This window comes from Mauremys reevesii, linkage group 2, assembly GCF_016161935.1.
Source record: "Mauremys reevesii isolate NIE-2019 linkage group 2, ASM1616193v1, whole genome shotgun sequence".
NCBI lineage: Eukaryota > Metazoa > Chordata > Testudines > Geoemydidae > Mauremys > Mauremys reevesii.
Genome location: NC_052624.1, coordinates 286,440,191 through 286,458,632, shown reverse-complemented (window position 1 = coordinate 286,458,632; position 18,442 = coordinate 286,440,191). Strand labels below are relative to the sequence as shown.

At 56.4% G+C, this 18,442-nt stretch overlaps 1 protein-coding gene across 1 annotated transcript in view; it reads right to left on the bottom strand.

Moving 5' to 3' along the window:
- Positions 1-508: 508 nt before the first annotated feature.
- OPLAH (5-oxoprolinase, ATP-hydrolysing) overlaps positions 509-18,442 on the bottom strand; it is a 59,749-nt gene continuing 41,815 nt past the window's right edge. Inside the window, exons 22-26 of the mRNA XM_039521546.1 lie at positions 17,782-17,931; positions 15,912-16,069; positions 15,342-15,502; positions 1,110-1,207; positions 509-670 (exon numbers count right to left, since the gene is read on the bottom strand). Coding sequence (XP_039377480.1) covers positions 518-670; positions 1,110-1,207; positions 15,342-15,502; positions 15,912-16,069; positions 17,782-17,931 — 720 coding nt within the window. The 3' untranslated portion in view covers positions 509-517. The remainder of the gene's footprint in view (positions 671-1,109; positions 1,208-15,341; positions 15,503-15,911; positions 16,070-17,781; positions 17,932-18,442) is intronic.

Sequence of the window (18,442 nt, the reverse complement as noted above, 5' to 3'; positions counted from 1 at the left end):
GTTTCAGGGCCTCCTCTTACGACACCCTGTGATGGGGCAAACGCCGCCCTTCCCTGGAGAGAACCCGAACTGCTGCATCGGCTCCTCGCTGCTGTGGGGGGAGGGCAAAGGCTGCTCTCGCTCCCCCCAGGCAGCTCCCTTCACGCCCCTCCTCCACGGCGGGGCGCGGATGCGCCCCGAGAGCAGCAGGGGCCCTGTGGGGCTGACAGAGCAGGGAGATTCAGCTCCAGGACACGTGGAGGGGAGTTCCCATGGCCCCAGTCACCACAGGCCCTGGCTCAGGCCCCCAACCGCACCTCCAGCCCCATGAGTCGCAAATGCCCAGGAACGACCCCTGCAAGTGTTCGCCCCATAGTGGGGCAGAGAGGGGCAGGGACTCGGGCAACGTGACACAGCGAGGTAGGGCCCAGTGGACTGGAACCCAGGAGTCCTGGCCCATGCTCCCTGCATTAGGAGGCCAGGAGGGGGGAGGGGGGCAGAGCCGTGGGGCGGCTCATCCCACGCCCCGGCCCGGCCCTCACGCCGTCTCCTGCGCCAGGCGATAGTCGTACAGGCTGCCACGCTCCGGGAAGCTCCTGGCGTCAGGTGGCTGGTGCCGCTCCAGGGAGTCCCTGGGGTCAGCAGCCAGCCCAAAGCCACCCCCGCCGGGGGTCTGCAAGCGGAAGACGTCCTGTGGGGAGGGGAGGGGAGGGGAGGGGAGGGGAGGGGAGCCAGTGAGAGGAGAGGGGGGCTGTCCCCAGACCCTGCCCAGACAGGAGCCACCAGAGAGGGGAATCAGACCAGGTCAACCCAAGGAAAGGTTTGGCTGGTACAGCCGGACCGCAGCACAGCCGTGCCAGCCCCACCCCCCACCGGGGGAGCCGTGTCAACCAGCCGCCCCCCCTTTCCCCCAGGACAGCCGTGCCAGCCCCACCCCACCGGGGAGCCGTGTCAACCAGCCGCCCCCTCCCCGGCACAGCATGCCAGCCCCACCCCCCACTGGGCGAGCCGTGTCAACCAGCAGCCCCCCCTCTCCCCTGGCACAGCCGTGCCAGCCCCACCCCCCACCGGGGGAGCCGTGTCAACCAGCTCCCCTCCCACCCCCAGCCAGGGGGGTGCAGGACTCTTACCCCGGGGAGCACTGGCAGTGACGTCTTCCCCCCCAGGTTGATGGTTCGTCCGTCTCTGCGGATCAGCAAGTTCAGCCCGGGGGAGCCGGAGTCCCCCCCTGCCCAAGAGAGACCGGGGGGTCAGGAGGAGGGTAAATGGGGGGGTCAGAGGCAGGGTCAAATGGGGGGCAGATGGGGGTACCACGAGGGGGTGGGGGTCAGATGGGGGTCAGAGGAGGGTAAATGGGGTAGATGGGGATACCATGAGGATGGGGGTTAGATGGGGGTAAATGGGGGTCAGAGGAGAGGGTAAATGAGGGGCAGATGGGGGTACCACAAGGGGTGGGGTTAGATGGGGGTCAGAGGGAGGGTAAATGGGGGCAGATGGGGTACCATGAGGAGGGGTTAGATGGGGGTCAGAGGAGGGTAGATGGGGTACCATGAGGGTGGGGGTTAGATGGGGTCAGAGGAGGGTAAATAGGGGCAGATGGGGGTACCACGAGGGGTGGGGGTTAGATGGGGTCAGAGGAGGGTAAATGGGGGCAGATGGGGATACCACGAGGGGTGGGGTTAGATGGGGGTCAGAGGAGGGTAAATAGGGGGCAGATGGGGTACCACGAGGGGTGGGGGTTAGATGGGGGTCAGAGGAGGGTAAATGGGGGCAGATGGGGATACCACGAGGGGGTGGGGGTTAGATGGGGGGTCAGAGGGAGGGTAAATGGGGGGCAGATGGGGATACCACGAGGGGGTGGGGGTTAGATCTAGGGTTGCCAACTTTCTAATTGCAGATCATGGAACACCCTTGCCCCGCCCCATGCTCCACCCCTTCTCCAAGGCCCCGCCCCCTGCTCACTCAATGCCCCCTCCCTCTGTTCCTTGCTCTCCCCACCCTCGCTGGGCTGGGGCAGGGGTGGGACCGGGGATGAGGGGATTGTGGTGTAGGAGGGGGCTCCGGGCTGGGCCTGAGGGGTGTGGAGGGTGGGCTGGGGCTCTGGGCTGGTGCAGGGGATTGGGGTGTGAGCGGGGGTGAGGGCTCGGGGCTGGGGTTCGGAGTGTGGGAGGGAGCTCAGGACTGGGGCAAGGAGTGCAGGTGACCCCCGGCATTTTCCAGGGAGGGAGGAAGTCTGCGTGGGACCCAGACATCCCTCCGGCTCCTAGGTCGAAAACCAGATGCCTGGCAACCCTAGTTATAAGAGGGGTCAGAGGGAGGGTAGATGGGGCGACAGAGGGTAGGGGTTAGTCGGGGGGTCGGAGGGAGGGTAGATGGGGCGACAGAGGGTAGGGGTTAGACGGGGGTCGGAGGGAGGGTAGATGGGGCGACAGAGGGTAGGGGTTAGTCGGGGTCAGAGGGAGGGCAGATGGGGACAGAGGGTAGGGGGTTAGATGGGGTCGGAGGAGGGTAGATGGGGCGACAGAGGGTAGGGGTCAGACGGGGTCAGAGGGAGGGTAGATGGGGCGACAAAGGGTATGGGGTTAGACGGGGTCGGAGGGTGGGTAGATGGGGCGACAGAGGGTTGGGGTTAGACGGGGGTCGGAGGGAGGGCAGATGGGGCGACAGAGGGTAGGGGTTAGACGGGGTCGGAGGGAGGGTAGATGGGGCGACAGAGGTAGGGGTTAGTCGGGGGTCAGAGGGAGGGTAGATGGGGACAGAGGGTAGGGGTTAGACGGGGTCAGAGGGAGGGTAGATGGGGCGACAGAGGGTAGGGGTTAGACGGGGTCAGAGGGAGGGTAGATGGGGCGACAGAGGGTAGGGGTTAGTGGGGGTCGAAGGGAGGGTAGATGGGGCGACAGAGGGTAGGGGTTAGTCGGGGGTCGGAGGAGGGTAGATGGGGCGACAGAGGTAGGGGTTAGACGGGGTCGGAGGGAGGGTAGATGGGGCGACAGAGGGTAGGGGTTAGACGGGGTCGGAGGGAGGGTAAATGGGGCGACAGAGGGTAGGGGTTAGATGGGGTCAGAGGAGGGTAGATGGGGCGACAGAGGGTAGGGGTTAGACGGGGTCGGAGGGAGGGTAGATGGGGCGACAGAGGGTAGGGGTTAGACGGGGGTCGGAGGGAGGGTAGATGGGGCGACAGAGGGTAGGGGTTAGACAGGGGGTCGGAGGAGGGTAGATGGGGCGACAGAGGGTAGGGGTTAGACGGGGGGTCAGAGGGAGGGTAGATGGGGCGACAGAGGGTAGGGGTTAGACGGGGGGTAAGAGTGAAGGCAGATGCAGCGACAGAGGAGGGTAGATGGGGCGACAGAGGGTAGGGGTTAGACGGGGTCGGAGGGAGGGTAGATGGGGCGACAGAGGGTAGGGGGTTAGATGGGGGTCGGAGGGAGGGAAGATGCGGCGACAGAGGGTAGGGGTTAGACAGGGGGTCGGAGGGAGGGTAGATGGGGCGACAGAGGGTCGGGGTTAGACGGGGGTCGGAGGGAGGGTAGATGCAGCGACAGAGGGAGGGTAGATGGGGCGACAGAGGGTAGGGGGTTAGACGGGGGTCGGAGGGAGGGTAGATGGGGCGACAGAGGGTAGGGGTTAGACGGGGGTCGGAGGGAGGGTAGATGGGGCGACAGAGGGTAGGGGTTAGACGGGGGTCAGAGGGAGGGTAGATGGGGCGACAGAGGGTAGGGGTTAGTCGGGGGTCAGAGGAGGGTAGATGGGGCGACAGAGGGTAGGGGTTAGTCGGGGGTCAGAGGAGGGTAGATGGGGCGACAGAGGTAGGGGTTAGGCGGGGTTCGGAGGGAGGGTAGATGGGGCGACAGAGGGTAGGGGTTAGTCGGGGGGTCGGAGGGAGGGCAGATGGGGCGACAGAGGGTAGGGGTTAGATGGGGGTCGGAGGGAGGGCAGATGCAGCGACAGAGGGAGGGTAGATGGGGCGACAGAGGGTAGGGGGTTAGATGGGGGTCGGAGGGAGGGCAGATGCAGCGACAGAGGGTAGGGGTTAGACGGGGGGTCAGAGGGAGGGTAGATGGGGCGACAGAGGGTAGGGGGTTAGATGGGGGTCAGAGGGAGGGTAGATGGGGCAACAGAGGGTAGGGGGTTAGATGGGGGTCAGAGGGAGGGTAGATGGGGCGACAGAGGGTAGGGGTTAGATGGGGGTCAGAGGGAGGGTAGATGGGGCGACAGAGGGTAGGGGTTAGATGGGGTCGGAGGGAGGGCAGATGCAGCGACAGAGGGAGGGTAGATGGGCGACAGAGGGTAGGGGTTAGATGGGGGTCGGAGGAGGGCAGATGCAGCGACAGAGGGTAGGGGTTAGATGGGGGTCAGAGGGAGGGTAGATGGGGCGACAGAGGGTAGGGGGTTAGATGGGGGTCAGAGGAGGGTAGATGGGGCAACAGAGGGTAGGGGTTAGATGGGGTCAGAGGAGGGTAGATGGGGCGACAGAGGGTAGGGGTTAGATGGGGGTCAGAGGGAGGGTAGATGGGGTGACAGAGGGTAGGGGTTAGACGGGGGGTCGGAGGGAGGGCAGATGCAGCGACAGAGGGAGGGTAGATGCAGCGACAGAGGGAGGGTAGATGGGGCGACAGAGGGTAGGGGTCAGACGGGGGTCGGAGGGAGGGCAGATGCAGCGACAGAGGGTAGCTCAAGAGCAGGAAGATCTCACTGGTCAGGACAATCTCTCTGAGGAGCAGATGAAAGTGGCTGGTCAGGTTGAAGCCCGAGCTGAGGAAGGAAAGGGGAGATTTGTGATAGGTGATGGATTGGTGGCTAGTGCAGCTTGTGAAAGTGAACCTGAAATGGGTAACTGTGATTTGCTGGCAGTAGCTCAGTGTAGTGAGAAGAGCAGCAGCTTATCTGTGGGGAGTGGCCATGTGCCTGGTAGGGAAAGTCTGGATGAGCCTAGGCAGCCGTGTGAGCTGGTGGCTTTGTCTAGTCAGCAGTTTGGGAAGGGAGGGATAATGGAAGATGAGTGTCCCTGTCCCTTACCTGTGTCCTGTGTGGAGAAATGTGACAGTGGAGGGAATGTGCCTGTGCCTGTGTCCGTCAGGGGTATTGACTTGCCTATGGAGGGAGCTACCTCGGTCTCCAAGCAGTTGTCTGTGAACAGCCCTGTGTGCTGGGACAAGGGAAGTGAGATCCCAAGCTGTGTGTCTGGGGAAGGAGAATGTGTCTCCGGCTCTTCTGTGTCTGTGGAGCAGACAGAAGGGGCCTTTCAGCCTGGGAGGGTGGAGAATAGTGCAGTTGTCTCAGAGTTGGTTCTGGATTCAACTAAAGCCCAGGAAGGGAATGGTGCTGAGTTTGTGTCTGCTGGGGAGAATGGCCCTGTGACTAGGGTGTATCCAGTTAGTGTCCTAGCAAAATCCCAGAGACCAGACAATTCTGGATGTTTGTATTTTGCCTAGTATCAGAGGGGTAGCCGTGTTAGTCTGGATCTGTAAAAGCAACAAAGAATCCTGTGGCACCTTATAGACTAACAGACGTTTTGCAGCATGAGCTTTCGTGGGTGAATACCCACTTCTTCAGATGCATCTGAAGAAGTGGGTATTCACCCACGAAAGCTCATGCTGCAAAACGTCTGTTAGTCTATAAGGTGCCACAGGATTCTTTGTTGTATTTTGCCTGTTGCTAATGTGTGGTTGGAAAAGGGTGTAGCAGCTCTGTCTGATCAGGGTGATGCCCTAGCCAGGGCACAAGGAGAGCATGAAAGTGATTTAATTGTGTTACCTACTGACAGTTTGACAACTTGCAGCAAGAAGGAAAAGATTCCTGAGCTTGTGTGTGGCGAAGGGAAGGAGAATGATTCTAACCTGTTATCTAGTGAGTGTAGGAGTTTGCCTGGAAGGGGATTGTGTAGGAATCTGCCTGATGGGCCAGAGGTGATTCTGGATATAAGTGAGACCCAGAAAGAGTCTGTGCTGGCTCAGGGAACTGTTCCTTTAGAGCGAGCCCTGGGTGAGAAGGGTGAGGGCAGAATTTCTGAGAGGGGTGAATTGCTGCTTAGAGAAGCTCCTAGGGAAAGGAATCCTCATGGTAGCCTGTGCAAGCAGTTTACTGCAGCTGAAGGGTGTAAAAGTGATTTGATCAAGGAAGTTTCAGTTCCTACCAGCCAGAAATTTTCTGTTGTGAATGGATCCACTGACTTTCCTTTTGAGAGATCCAGTGTGGGGAGCTCTGAGAAGGTCTCAGGTGGAGTAGAAGCTGTTAAGGAAGTTGAGCAGCCCTATAACCAAGGGGCTGTGTGTGGCCAGCTTGTTGGGAAGACAATGGTGTTGGGACAGGACTGTCTCCAGGCTGATTCTGGGAGGGAGCAGTCTGTGCTTCAGGGGCTGAGGACAGATTCAGTTACTGGTATTTCAGAGCAGAACAGTTTTATGGCTAAATGCTTGAGGAGGCAGGGGAGAGCAAGCCAGCTCTCACCCTCAGACCCTCTGGATTTGTGTGGTATCTCTGTAAGACAGAGTCCAGCCTTGGAATTGGTAGCAGCTAAGAAGTTAAACGCTAGTGTCTGTGTTAATGCAAATTACCTGGCTGGCAGGGAGAAGAAAGACTTGCTAATAGCTGTTAGCACCGAGAGCCCACCCCATCAGCCAGTGACTTCTGTTAAGCAAGAGAAATCAGGGTTTGATCCTTCAGGACAAGGAGGAAAAAGAAAACTTGATTTTGCAAAGGGAAGCCGCAGGTTAACCCTAAAATGCCCAAACCCCAATGGTATTGAGCCAAAGGTGTGGAATGACAAAAAATGATTGTAGATGGACACTTGCAATGAATTTGTTGTTATTGCCGATGGTGATTTTAATGTGTTGCTATTACCAAGAACTGTAAGAATGTACAATGTGCCTAATCTTCTGTGAGGAGGTACGCTAAGCGCTGCATTAGGGGGGCTGTGTTGGTGAGTATCTGAGCATCTGTTGCAGGGCACAGTTTGTCAGTTGGACGTGTGCTTGATTGTTTGAAAAGTGTGAATTGGGAGGCTTTGTTCCAGGTGGACCTTGAGTGGGCCCGACTGCTATAAAAAGGCAGTCAGCAGCAAACCAGCTGAGCAGCGAACAGCAGAGGCGAACAGAGGGAGTTTGCCTGGGGAGAGCCCACTGAGGCTTTCATCTTGCGGGCTTCTATGAGTTGCTGCAACAGCTGAGGAAGCTCTTAGAAGGAAGAAGTTATGGAAGGTGAGCGTATCACCTTTATCAAAGAGGCTGATAAAGGAGGTGCTGTTGTCATCATGAACAGGTCTGACTACCAAAAAGAGGCCGCCAGACAACTCTCCAATACCAAATTCTACAGGCTACTTCCCTCAGATCCCACTGAGGAATACACTAAGAAACTGCACCATTTACTCAGGACACTCCCTACACCAACACCGGAACAAATCAACATACCCTTAGAGCCGCGACCAGGGTTATTCTATCTACTACCCAAGATCCACAAACCCGGAAATCCTGGACGCCCCATCATCTCGGGCATTGGCAATCTCACTGAAGGACTGTCTGGATATGTGGACTCTTTACTCAGACCCAATGCCACCAGCACTCCCAGCTATCTCCGTGACACCACTGATTTCCTGAGGAAACTACAATGCATTGGTGACCTTCCAGAAAACACCATCCTAGCCACCATGGATGTGGAGTCTCTCTACACAAACATCCCACACACTGATGGAATACAAGCTGTCAGGAACAGTATCCCTGATGATGCCACAGCACAACTGATTGCTGAGCTCTGTGCCTTTATCCTCACACACAACTTTTTCAAATTTGATGACAATATATACCTCCAGATCAGTGGCACCGCTATGGGCACCCACATGGCCCTACAATATGCCAACATTTTTATGGCTGACCTGGAACAACGCTTCCTCAGCTCCCGTCCACTCACGCCCCTTCTCTACCTACGCTACATTGATGACATCTTCATCATCTGGACCCATGGGAAGGAGACTCTGGAAAAATTCCACCACGATTTCAACAGCTTCCACCCCACCATCAACCTCAGCCTGGACCAATCTACATGAGAGGTCCACTTCCTTGACACCACGGTGCAAATAAGTGATGGTCATAGAATCATAGAATCTCAGGGTTGGAAGGGACCTCAGGAGGTCATCTAGTCCAACCCCCTGCTCAAAGCAGGACCAAACCCAACTAAATCATCCCAGCCAGGGCTTTGTCAAGCCTGACCTTAAAAACCTCTAAGGAAGGAGATTCCACTACCTCCCTAGGTAACCCATTCCAGTTCTTCACCACCCTACTAGTGAAAAAGTTTTTCCTAATATCCAGCCTAAACCTCCCCCTCTGCAACTTGAGACCATTACTCCTTGTTCTGTCATCTTCTACCACTGAGAACATTACCACCACCCTATACCGAAAACCTACTGACCACTATGCCTACCTTCATGCCTCCAGCTTCCATCCCGGGCACACCACACGATCCATTGTCTACAGCCAAGCACTGAGGTACAACCGCATCTGCTCTAACCCCTCAGACAGAGACCAACACCTACAAAATCTCCACCAAGCATTCTCAAAATTACAGTACCCGCACGAGGAAATAAGGAAACAGATCAACAGAGCCAGACATGTACCCAGAAGCCTCCTACTGCAAGACAAACCCAAGAAAGAAACCAACAGGACTCCACTGGCCATCACATACAGTCCCCAGCTAAAACCCCTCCAACGCATCATCAGGGATCTACAACCCATCCTGGACAATGATCCCACACTTTCACAGGCCTTGGGTGGCAGGCCAGTCCTCGCCCACAGACAACCTGCCAACCTGAAGCATATTCTCACCAGTAACTGCATACCGCACCATAGTAACTCTAGCTCAGGAACCAATCCATGCAACAAACCTCGATGCCAACTCTGCCCACATATCTATACCAGCGACACCATCACAGGACCTAACCAGATCAGCCACACCATCACCGGTTCATTCACCTGCACGTCCACCAATGTAATATATGCCATCGTATGCCAGCAATGCCCCTCTGCTATGTACATCGGCCAAACTGGACAGTCTCTACGGAAAAGGATAAATGGACACAAATCAGATATTAGGAATGGCAATATACAAAAACCTGTAGAACACTTCAACCTCCCTGGCCACACCATAGCGGATCTTAAGGTGGCCATCCTGCAGCAAAAAAACTTCAGGACCAGACTTCAAAGAGAAACTGCTGAGCTCCAGTTCATCTGCAAATTTGACACCATCAGCTCAGGACTAAACAAAGACTGTGAATGGCTTGCCAACTACAGAACCAGTTTCTCCTCCCTTGGTTTTCACACCTCAACTGCTAGAACAGGGCCTCATCCTCCCTGATTGATCTAACCTCGTTATCTCCAGCCTGCTTCTCGCGTGCTTATATATACCTGCCCCTGGAAATTTCCACTACATGCATCCGACGAAGTGGGTATTCACCCACGAAAGCGCATGCTCCAAAACGTCTGTTAGTCTATAAGGTGCCACAGGACTCTTTGCTGCTTTTACAGATCCAGACTAACACGGCGACCCCTCTGATACTATTCAGCTGTTGTAACCTGCACAGGTTGTGCCATGTTTGTCTTTCTTCCACAGGACAGAAGCGACTTTGTACAGACAAAGTGCAAGCTGGTCTCCATATCGGAAGAGAAGGTTCGAGGTCTGGAGCAACAAGTATCGACCCTGCGTTGCATACAAGAAAATGAAGATTTCCTGGACAGACGTCAGGATATGCTTCTACGGGCACAACGTACTGAAGAATCAGAGCAGGCTGTGCAGAGGGGAGAGGGGGACGGTGAAGAAATTTGGCAGCAAGTGACCTACAGAAGAAGAAAGAAGAGCATCCATGTACCAGCAATGGAGATACAGATGAGCAACCGTTTTCATGTTCTTTCCACAGGTACTAATGCAGAGAGTGGAGTAGATGGTACATCTGAGAGAAGGGAGCAGAAGGAGACTCCACCAATTGGAAGGCACGAGATGCGCTGTCCTAGGGATAGGGGTTCCACGACCACCGCTCCCAAGAGAAGGAGGAGGGTGGTGGTGGTTGGGGACTTCCTCCTCAGGGGGACTGAATCATCTATCTGCTGCCCCGACCGAGAAAACCGAGAGGTCTGCTGCGTGCCAGGAGCTAGGATTCATGATGTGACGAAGAGACTGCCGAGACTCATCAAGCCCTCGGATCGCTACCCCTTCCTGCTTCTCCACGTGGGCACCAATGATACTGCCAAGAACGACCTTCAGCGGATCACTGCAGACTACGTGGCTCTGGGAAGAAGGATAAAGGAGTTTGAGGTGCAAGTGGTGTTCTCGTCCATCCTCCCTGTGCAGGGAAAAGGCCTGGGTAGGGATCGTCGAATTGTGGAAATCAACGAATGGCTACGCAGGTGGTGTCGGAGAGAAGGCTTTGGATTCTTCGACCATGGGATGGTGCTCCAAGAAGGAGGAGTGCTAGGCAGAGACGGGCTCCACCTCACGAAGAGAGGGAAGAGCATCTTCGCAAGCAGGCTGGCTAACCTAGTGAGGAGGGCTTTGAACTAGGTTCACCGGGGGAAGGAGACCAAAGCCCTGAGGTAAGAGGGGAAATGGGATACCGGGAGGAAGCACGAGCAGGAGAGTGCAAGAGGGGAGGACTCCTGTCTCAGACCGAGAAAGCAGGACAATCAGCGAGTTATCTTAAGTGCCTAGACACAAATGCAAGAAGCCTGGGAAACAAGCAGGGAGAACTGGAAGTCCTGGCACAGTCAAGGAACTATGATGTCATTGGAACAACAGAGACTTGGTGGGATAACTCACATGACTGGAGCACTGTCATGGATGGATATAAACTGTTCAGGAAGGACAGGCAGGGCAGAAAAGGTGGGGGAGTTGCATTGCATGTAAGAGAGCAGTATGACTGCTCAGAGCTCCAGTATGAAACTGCAGAAAAACCTGAGAGTCTCTGGATTAAGTTTAGAAGCGTGAGCAACAGAGGTGATGTGGTGGGAGTCTGCTATAGACCATCAGACCAGGGGGATGAGGCGGACGAGGCTTTCTTCTGGCAAGTGGCAGAAGTTACTAGATCACAGACTCTGGTTCTCATGGGAGACTTTAATCACCCTGATATCTGCTGGGAGAGCAATACAGCAGTGCACAGACAATCCAGGAAGTTTCTGGAAAGTGTAGGGGACAATTTCCAGGTGCAAGTGCTGGAGGAACCAACTAGGGGCAGAGCTCTTCTTGACCTGCTGCTCATAAACAGAGAAGAGTTAGTAGGGGAAGCAAAAGTGGATGGGAACCTGGGAGGCAGTGACCATGAGATGGTCGAGTTCAGGATCCTGATACAAGGAAGAAAGGAGAGCAGTAGAACAGAGACCCTGGACTTCAAAAAGCAGACTGACTCCCTCAGGGAACTGATGGGCAGGATTCCCTGAGAGAATAAAATGAGGGGCAAAGGAGTCCAGGAGAGCTGGCTGTATTTTAAAGAATCCTTACTGAGGTTGTAGGAACAAACCATCCCGATGTGTAGAGAATAGTAAATATGGCAGGCGACCAGCTTGGCTTAACAGTGAAATCCGTGCTGATCTTAAACGCAAAAAAGAAGCTTACAAGAAGTGGAAGATTGGACAAATGACCAGGGAGGAGTATAAAAATATTGCTCAGGCATGCAGGAGTGAAATCAGGAAAGCCAAATCACACTTGGAGTTGCAGCTAGCAAGGGATGTTAAGAGTAACAAGAAGGGTTTCTTCAGGTATGTTAGCAACAAGAAGAAAGTCAAGGAAAGTGTGGGCCCCTTACTGAATGAGGGAGGGAACCTAGTGACAGAGGATGTGGAGAAAGCTAATGTACTCAATGATTTTTTTGCCTCTGTTTTCTCAAACAAGGTCAGCTCCCAGACTGCTGCACTGGGCAGCACAGCATGGGGAGGAGGTGACCAGCCCTCTGTGGAGAAAAGTGGTTCAGGACTATTTAGAAAAGCTGGACGAGCACAAGTCCATGGGGCCGGATGCACTGCATCCAAGGGTGCTAAAGGAGTTGGCGGATGTGACGGCAGAGCCATTGGCCATTATCTTTGAAAACTCATGGCGATCGGGGGAGGTCCCAGATGACTGGAAAAAGGCTAATGTAGTGCCCATCTTTAAAAAAGGGAAGAAGGGATTTTCCAGAACTATAGAATCATAGAATATCAGGGTTGGACTATCATCTAGTCCAACCCCCTGCTCAAAGCAGGACCAAACCCAACTAAATCATCCCAGCCAGGGCTTTGTCAAGCCTGACCTTAAAAACCTCTAAGGAAGGAGATTCCACTACCTCCCTAGGTAACCCATTCCAGTTCTTCACCACCCTACTAGTGAAAAAGTTTTTCCTAATATCCAGCCTAAACCTCCCCCTCTGCAACTTGAGACCATTACTCCTTGTTCTGTCATCTTCTACCACTAAGAACAGTCTAGATCCATCCTCTTTGGAACCCCCTTTCAGGTAGTTGAAAGCAGCTATCAAATCCCCCCTCATTCTTCTCTTCTGCAGGCTAAACAATCTCAGTTCCCTCAGCCTCTCCTCGTAAGTCATGTGCTCCAGCCCCCTAATCATTTTTGTTGCCCTCCGCTGGACTCTCTCCAATTTATCCACATCCTTCTTGTAGTGTGGGGCCCAAAACTGGACACAGTACTCCAGATGTGGCCTCACCAATGTTGAATAGAGGGGAATGATCACGTCCCTCGATCTGCTGGAAATGCCCCTACTTATACAACCCAAAATGCCATTAGCCTTCTTGGCAACAAGGGCACACTGTTGACTCATATTCAGCTTTTCGTCCACCGTAACCCCTAGGTCCTTTTCTGCAGAACTGCTGCCCAGCCATTCGGTCCCTAGTCTGTAGCAGTGAATGGGATTCTTCCGTCCTAAGTGCAGGACTCTGCACTTGTCCTTGTTGAACCTCATCATATTTCTTTTGGCCCAATCCTCTAATTTGTCTAGGTCCCTCTGTATCCTATCCCTACCCTCCAGCGTATCAACCACTCCTCCCAGTTTAGTGTCATCTGCAAACTTGCTAAGGGTGCAGTCCACACCATCCTCCAGATCGTTAATGAAGATATTGAATAAAACCGGCCCCAGCACCGACCCTTGGGGCACTCTGCTTGATACCAGCTGCCAATTAGACACGGAACCATTGATCACTACCCGTTGAGCCCGACCATCTAGCCAGTTTTCTATCCACCTTACCGTCCATTCATCCAGCCCATACTTCTTTAACTTGCTGGCAAGAATACTGTGGGAGACTGTATCAAAAGCTTTGCTAAAGTCCAGAAATAGCACATCCACTGCTTTCCCCTTATCCACAGAGCTGGTTATCTCATCATAGAAGGCAATTAGGTTAGTCAGGCATGACTTGCCCTTGGTCAATCCATGCTGACTGTTCCTGATCACTTTCCCCTCCTTTAAGTGGTTCAGAATTGATTCCTTGAGGACCTGTTCTATGATTTTTCCAGGGACTGAGGTGAGACTGACTGGCCTGTAGTTCCCTGGATCTTCCTTCTTCCCTTTTTTAAAGATGGGCACTACATTAGCTTTTTTCCAGTCATCCAGGACCTCCCCTGATCACCATGAGTTTTCAAAGATAATGGCCAATGGCTCTGCAATCTCATCGGCCAACTCCTTTAGCACCCTCGGATGCAGCGCATCCGGCCCCATGGACTTGTGCTCGTCCAGCTTTTCTAAATAGCCCCGAACTACTTCTTTCTCCACAGTTTGGTTTGCCTTAGAGGTGGAAAAACCCCAGCCTGGGGTTGTAACTGCCCTGTGTGACGAAGTGGGACTGGTCTTACTGGGGGCTGGGTACAGATCCTAAGTATCTAGCAGCAAAAGTCCATGCAGCAAATGCCTGACACTCTGTCTCCTAGCAACTGATGGCCTGAGCACCTTCCCTGCAAAGGTGCTGGCTAAAGGTGTTGGAGACAAAGGGGTCAGGTGACCTCCTGGCCTGGGAAAGAAGCGGAGGAGAGAGGAGGGGCCGGAGGGGGTTGGGCAGACTGGAGTTGGCTGGGGAAAGAGGGGAAGCAGGGAGAGAGGGCTCTGATCCCCGAGGGGGGCTGTGGGGCCCCAAGATGGACCTAGCAGGGGGGATCCTGTTATCGGTGCCTGCAAGACCTGTGTTGGACTGTATCCCTGTCATCTAAATAAACCTTCTGCTTTACTGGCTGGCTGAGAGTCCTGGTGAATCGGCAGGGAGCCCGGGGGTGCAGGGCCTGACTCCCCCACACTCCGTGACACCCTGTTTAAGCGATTGGTCCTGAATTGGCACTCTCAGTTGGGTCCCACCAGAACCGCATCATCACAGGGTTAGATGGGGGTCAGAGGGAGGGTAGATGGGGCGACAGAGGGTAGGGGTTAGACGGGGTTCGGAGGGAGGGTAGATGGGGCGACAGAGGGTAGGGGTTAGACGGGGTTCAGAGGGTGGGTAGATGGGGCGACAGAGGGTAGGGGTTAGATGGGGGTCAGAGGGAGGGTAGATGGGGCGACAGAGGGTAGGGGGTTAGACGGGGGTCAGAGGGAGGGTATATGGGGCGACAGAGGTTTGGGTTTAGCGGGGGTTCGGAGGGTGGGTAGATGGGGCGACAGAGGGTAGGGGTTAGACGGGGTTCAGAGGGAGGGTAGATGGGGCGACAGAGGGTAGGGGTTAGATGGGGTCAGAGGAGGGTAGATGGGGCGACAGAGGGTAGGGGTTAGATGGGGTCAGATGGAGGGTAGATGGGCGACAGAGGGTAGGGAGTTAGACGGGGTTCGGAGGGAGGGTAGATGGGGCGCCAGAGGGGAGGGGGTAGCCGGGGTCGGAGGGGGGGGAGAGGGGGCGACAGAGGGTAGGGGTTAGATGGGGTCAGAGGAGGGTAGATGGGCGACAGAGGGTAGGGGTTAGGCGGGGGTCGGAGGGAGGGTAGATGGGGCGACAGAGGGTAGGGGTTAGATGGGGTCAGAGGAGGGTAGATGGGGCGACAGAGGGTAGGGGTCAGGCGGGGTCGGAGGGAGGGTAGATGGGGCGACAGAGGGTATGGGTCAGACGGGGGTCGGAGGGAGGGTAGATGGGCGACAGAGGGTAGGGGTTAAATGGGGTCAGAGGAGGGTAGATGGGGCGACAGAGGTAGGGGTTAGACGGGGTTCGGAGGGAGGGTAGATGGGGCGACAGAGGGTAGGGGTTAGATGGGGGTCAGAGGGAGGGTAGATGCGGCGACAGAGGGTAGGGGGTTAGATGGGGGGTCAGAGGGAGGATCAAATGGGGGACAGCTGGGGTACCACGAAGATCTGGGCAGTGAGAGTGCAGGGATGGGGAGGGGAGGGGAGGGGCTGGGGGGCTGGGACACAGGGCCGGACCATGGCGGGTGCTCACCGTACAGGCCATAGGGGCGGAAGGCCCGGCGGTCACTCAGCACCGACAGCACCACCTCCTCGCGGAACAGCAGCTCCCGGATCACCCCGTCCCCGCCCCGGAACTGCCCGCTGCCCCCGCTGCCCCGGCACAGCTCGAAGCAGCGCAGGATCACTGGGTACCTGGGGGGGAAGGGAGCGTCACTGGGGAGATGGGTGACCCCCCCCACACTGGCAGGGCACCCTCCACCCCGTCCCACCGCACACACTGCCACTGCCCGAGCAGAGGGCAAGGAGACCCTGGGACCCACAGCCGGCTCAGCCCCCCAGCCAGAGGTTACAGGGGCTGAGGACACTAAACCCCGGGGGCCCATTGGCTCGGTGGGGGCCCCTAAAGAGCTGGGGTTACCCCAAAGGTCTTTTGAGTCCTGGCTGCTGCCACTCCCACACCAAGGGACCTCCCACTCCATCCAGCCCCCCCTCCAGGCCCTTCTCCCAGACTCCCTGCCCCATGTCCCCCAAGGAGGTTGGCCCTAGCCGAGAGCCCTGCAAAGACGGGGTGCTCCCCGTGGGGCCCCAGACCCACGCCCACCGTTTCTCCAGGATCTCGGGGTCAGTGATGCGGGTGTTGGTCATGTGGGTGTGCACCCCGCTGCGCCCATGCCAGTGGGGCCCGGCCCCCGCGCCACCCGCCACCGTCTCGTAGTAGCCAAAGTCCTCGTTCCCAAACGTGACGTTGTTCATGCAGCCCTGGAGCAAGGGGATGAGAGATGGAGGGAGAGCCGGCCCCGGGGTCCCCCCGACGGGAGAGCCGGCCCCGGGGTCCCCCCGACGGGAGAGCAAACCCGCCCTGTACCAGGCAGCCCCCTGCCATGGGGTCCCGGATCTGAGGAGATTCAGTCCCAGCCCCAGCCAGGGCAGTTGGAGGGGGCACGGCCCCACCCCACGGGGTGCCCAGCCCCAGCCTGCGGGATGCCTCCAGCCGCCTGGGCCCGTTCAGCAGGGAACTCCCCTGGGCTGGGCCCAGCTCCACGGCCTGCCGTGCCCTTCGCCCGCAGGCTGGAGGAATCGCCAGGCCCCATGTGCCTGTGTCCTAGCCCCTGTGACGTTATTGATATAAATGGGGACCATATAGAACATGGGTTGCAACCAAGGTCCTGTAGTGGCACCAAATCCAAAGTAAAGGGGGTCATATAAGGTGTGGAGGGATAGCTCAGTGGAGGGGGGAGGGATAGCTCAGTGGTTTGAGCATTGGCCTGCTAAACTCAGGGTTGTGAGTTCAATCCTTGAGGGGGCCACTGAGGGATCGGGGCAAAAAATTGGTCCTGCTAGTGAAGGCAGGGGGCTGGACTTGATGACTCTTCAGGGTCCCTTCCAGTTCTAGGAGATTGGTATATCTCCTATTATTACCTTTATCATGTGTGTCTAAGACCAGGTTCTGGGTTGCTGGTTAGGATTATGCTGTCTGTATGTCTGTGTATCATTTTGTAGTTGAAGTTATAAGTATTCGCTCTGTACTGTCTGTATTTTGTATTATGCTCTGCCTCTGGGAAGTGTCCCAGACAAGCTGGTGTTAGCCCTGCATAGCTGGCTTGATGGCCCATTGAAGACCATCAGCTACACAATTGACCCACGGAGAGAAGGCAGACACACCTTGTGACTCAGCGAAGTGCAGGGACTGGCCCATGTGACTCCAGACTCCATTTTGCTGTAATTTTCCACAGTGAGGACAAAGAGGTTCTTACACCTGGAAAAGTCTATATAAGGCTAATGCATCATCTCCATGTTGTCTTCAATCCTGCTTCTGACCTCTGGAGGGACTTTGCTACAAACTGAAGCTCTGCACGAAGGACTGAATGACCCATCCCAGCTGGGGATGTTCCAGAGACTCAAATTGAACCTGCAGTTTACTCCAGCACTGCTGCAAGCCTGAACTAAGAACTTTGCCATTACTGTATGTAATCGATTCCATTAAACCAATTCTACCTCTCATCTCTACCTTTTTCCCTTTGTAAATAAACCTTTAGATTTTAGATTCTAAAGGATTGGCAACAGCGTGATTTGTGGGTAAGATCTGATGTGTATATTGACCTGGGTCTGGGGCTTGGTCCTTTGGGATCGAGGGAACCTTTTTCTTTTATTGGGGTGTTGGTTTTCATAACCATTCATCCCCAGGACAGGCGCACTGGTGGTGATACTGGGAGACTGGAGTGTCTAAGGGAATTGCTTGTGTGACTTGTGGTTAGCCAGTGGGGTGAGACCAAAGTCCCTTTTGTCTGGCTGGTTTGGTTTGCCTTAGAGGTGGAAAAACCCCAGCCTAGGGCTGTAACTGCCCTGTTTGAGCAATTGGTCCTGATTTGGCACTCTCAGTTGGGTCCCGCCAGAATCGCTCCGTCACAGCCCCTGCCAGGGAGAGCCCCAGGGCCCAGCTCCACGGCCGCCCCCCCACGCCCCGCTCTCACCTGGGAGGCAGCGCAGGTCCCGAAGGCCCTGAAGATCACGTCCACCACCCTCTGCGAGGTCAGCACGTTGCCCCCCACCACTGCAGCCTCCAGGGAGGGGTCCAGGATGGAGCCCTTGGGAATGAGAACCTGCACCGGGGCCAGGCAGCCCTGCCGTGGGGGAGAGGGTGTCAGGCTGCCCGAGCACCCCCGCCCCCCTGCCCTCCGCCAAGCCGGGGCTCCAGGCCAGGGCACGGCCACAGGGGGCACAGAGCAGGCGAACAGCTCCCAGCACCCTGCGCCAGCCCCTGCCCCACCCAGAGACCTCAGCTCCCTGCGTCCTGTGCCAGCCCCTGCCCCACCAGAGACCTCAGCTCCCAGCGCCAGCCCCAGCCCCACCCAGAGACCTCAGCTCCCTGCGCCAGCCCCACCCAGAGACCTCAGCCCCTGTGCCAGCCCCAGCCCCACCCAGAGACCTCAGCCCCTGCGCCAGCCCCAGCCCCACCCAGAGACCTCAGCTCCCAGCTCCCTGCGCCAGCCCCTGCCCCACCCAGAGACCTCAGCTCCCTGCGCCCTGCGCCAGCCCCACCCAGAGACCTCAGCTCCCAGCCCCCTGCGCCAGCCCCAGCCCCACCCAGAGACCTCAGCTCGCGCCAGCCCCACCCAGAGACCTCAGCGCCCT